Source organism: Penaeus japonicus, unplaced genomic scaffold (genome assembly GCF_977035675.1).
Source record: "Penaeus japonicus unplaced genomic scaffold, GWHDUDI00000001_assembly GWHDUDI00000035, whole genome shotgun sequence".
Taxonomy (NCBI): Eukaryota; Metazoa; Arthropoda; class Malacostraca; order Decapoda; family Penaeidae; genus Penaeus; species Penaeus japonicus.
Genome location: NW_028234437.1, coordinates 11,624,941 through 11,627,440, shown reverse-complemented (window position 1 = coordinate 11,627,440; position 2,500 = coordinate 11,624,941). Strand labels below are relative to the sequence as shown.

At 37.0% G+C, this 2,500-nt stretch overlaps 1 protein-coding gene across 1 annotated transcript in view; it reads left to right on the top strand.

The window, feature by feature from the left end:
• The first annotated feature begins 577 nt into the window (after nucleotides 1–577).
• The window catches only part of LOC122258639 (regulator of G protein signaling 9-binding protein), an 11,510-nt gene continuing 9,587 nt past the window's right edge, over nucleotides 578–2,500 (top strand). The window contains exons 1-2 of the mRNA XM_043024682.2: nucleotides 578–804; nucleotides 2,067–2,244. Coding sequence (XP_042880616.1) covers nucleotides 2,068–2,244 — 177 coding nt within the window. The 5' untranslated portion in view covers nucleotides 578–804; nucleotide 2,067. The remainder of the gene's footprint in view (nucleotides 805–2,066; nucleotides 2,245–2,500) is intronic.

The window sequence follows — 2,500 nt, the reverse complement described above, 5'->3', positions numbered from 1 at the left end:
TTGTGATTAAGTGTGTGAGTAATTTCGTGCATGTGTACCGCATACATGTACATGTACGTGCTTGCATTTTATGTGTGATTGTGTGGATATTAATGCTTGTGTTTTGATTGTATGCGCTTTGAGTGGAAAGCACACATTGCGACAATATTTTCAGGCATAGTTATTGATCCCAGAGCAAGTTGTATGAGAACCAATGGGAAACCACGAAACAGGACCCTTGATTGTTATTGATTAGGATAGAGCAGTGTTGCCAAAGCCTGAAAAAAACAGACACATTGCCTGACCATGCTGATTTGCATGCAATTAGAGTGTCTTAGTTCGTAAATTGAATAACTCCCGCATCTAAAGCAACAATGGGAACTGGAAGATATTTGTTTTTTTAATTATTTTGTTTGCGTACCTCTTTTCCATCTTTGAGAGAATCATAAATGTTAGATACTATTCATATCCATTTTTTTTATTACCAACAATACAAACAGAATTCATAATAAGAACAAAAAATCTCAAAATATGAAGCAAAAAGAAAACGCTCATACACCTGGCAGCGTAGCGAGACACGCACTTGTTGAGCCGTTCATAGTGACGAAAGGAAAACACATGCGGAGTGATCTAGTATCCTGAGGGAGGAAAACCCCGGACTTTGCACGCCCTTTGTCATGCTCACGCCCCTTTAAGCTTCTACACTGCAGTGTCATGGCCGTCTTGTAAATCTACGGAAACGCACGCCAGAAATTCCACACAGAAGGACTAGTCAAAGGGAGTTTAGTGATCCTCTTTCAATGTTGATCTGCATGTATTCCTAAGGTGACTATCGTGAATCAGAGAGTGTGTATTTATACGTGTGTGTATTTATACGGTTACGACCGTATCTCGTGGTATCAATATTTATTTTTTCTCCAGTCACTACGAATCATTGCGTAAATTGTATGCGAAGATGTGATATATCCCTCTACGGCAAAGCATCTGCTAAATGATATCAAATAACTCACTACGAATTGATTGTTTACGCAAGTGTACGTTTGTTTTCATCATAGAATACCTATGAGCAAGGTATAGGAATTCACACTAAGGTTTTGTATAGAGGAAACTGCAGGATATTTAATACACATATAAGATAATGTAGTCTTCATTCATTATTCATAAGACAATAAAGACTGGAAAATGAGAAAACATTAACCGCAATTTGAATATGGAAATTAAATTGTTGTGAGGTTATTTCCAAGGCGAATTTGATCTGGAATTTCTAAAGCAAGTAAGTGAAATAGTCGGTTCTCGCTCCGTAGAGTTTAGTACATTACTATCCATAGGTACACGACACTTACAGGTGAAAACTGTGGAATCAAGGGCGAGGGTATGTGGACTAGTGCTCTTGAATCCTTTGCACAGTGACGCATATCAGTTTCAGTTACTAAGCCTGCGACCCTATTTACGTACATTTTACACGGGGTAATGTTTATGCCTCTCGCCATCCGACAGATTTTTTTCTGCCTATTTTAAAGATCAATATAAATTTGTTCTTTCATATTTTGTAAATAATATATATTTGCTCATGTTTATTCTGTTTTATTCAATGTGATATTTTATAAGACGGGGCTACACAACCAACTACTGGAGAGTAAGTATAATTTGAGGAATTCTGATGTAAGCTCTCCGAAACGCGTCATTACATCTCTTGCGTTGTGGAAATTATTCAGCCTCATTTATACCTTCTTTCTACCTAAGCTTTCCGATGAAATACAACGTATTTGGTAGATAAATTACGTGAATTGATTTTCAGAATTGCAATGAAAAAGAGTGATAGTAATGAGAAGAAGGCCATTGAAAATATGATTAATGATGATTAATGATGAAAATAATGGTAATGATAGAAATGATAATAATAGCAAATCAATAGTACTGCTGTTGTCGTTATTAATTTGATTGCCAACATTAATATTTCATATCGACAATATAGTTTTGGATTTTTTGTTTTTTATCAATTTTGATTTATTTTGCGTATCTGGAATTGCTTTCATCAAACAAAGAGGACGCCAGCTATTCTCTGACCTTTTACGCTTGCCTCAAAGCATGCACACGATATGGACGCGTGGGGCGAGCGTGAGTAGTACTGGCGGAAGTGGCATCGGCAGCACAGTGACCATGGGAGGTGGGGGCCTACCCCTCTGGATCCCATACTGTACCCAGTCGGATAGGCGAGTCTCCACGACTTCGAACGAGTTCGCTGGAAGAGGAGAGTGTCTCAAGGTATAATTACGATTTTATTGAGTAATCTTTTTGCTATTCTGTATGTTGCGTACCTCTATGAGTTGCGTTCAATGCAATGTTTTTACGATATGAATGTTTACATAGATTAAATGTACCTACAGATTTCAATGAACATAAAAATCCTGATCATGTATTAAAATAATATAATTAATCCCCTTGGAAAATGAATGCTCCCTTATAAACAAGATCTTTAAACAATTTCTGTTCACATATATTGTTGTAATGTTGCCTCGCA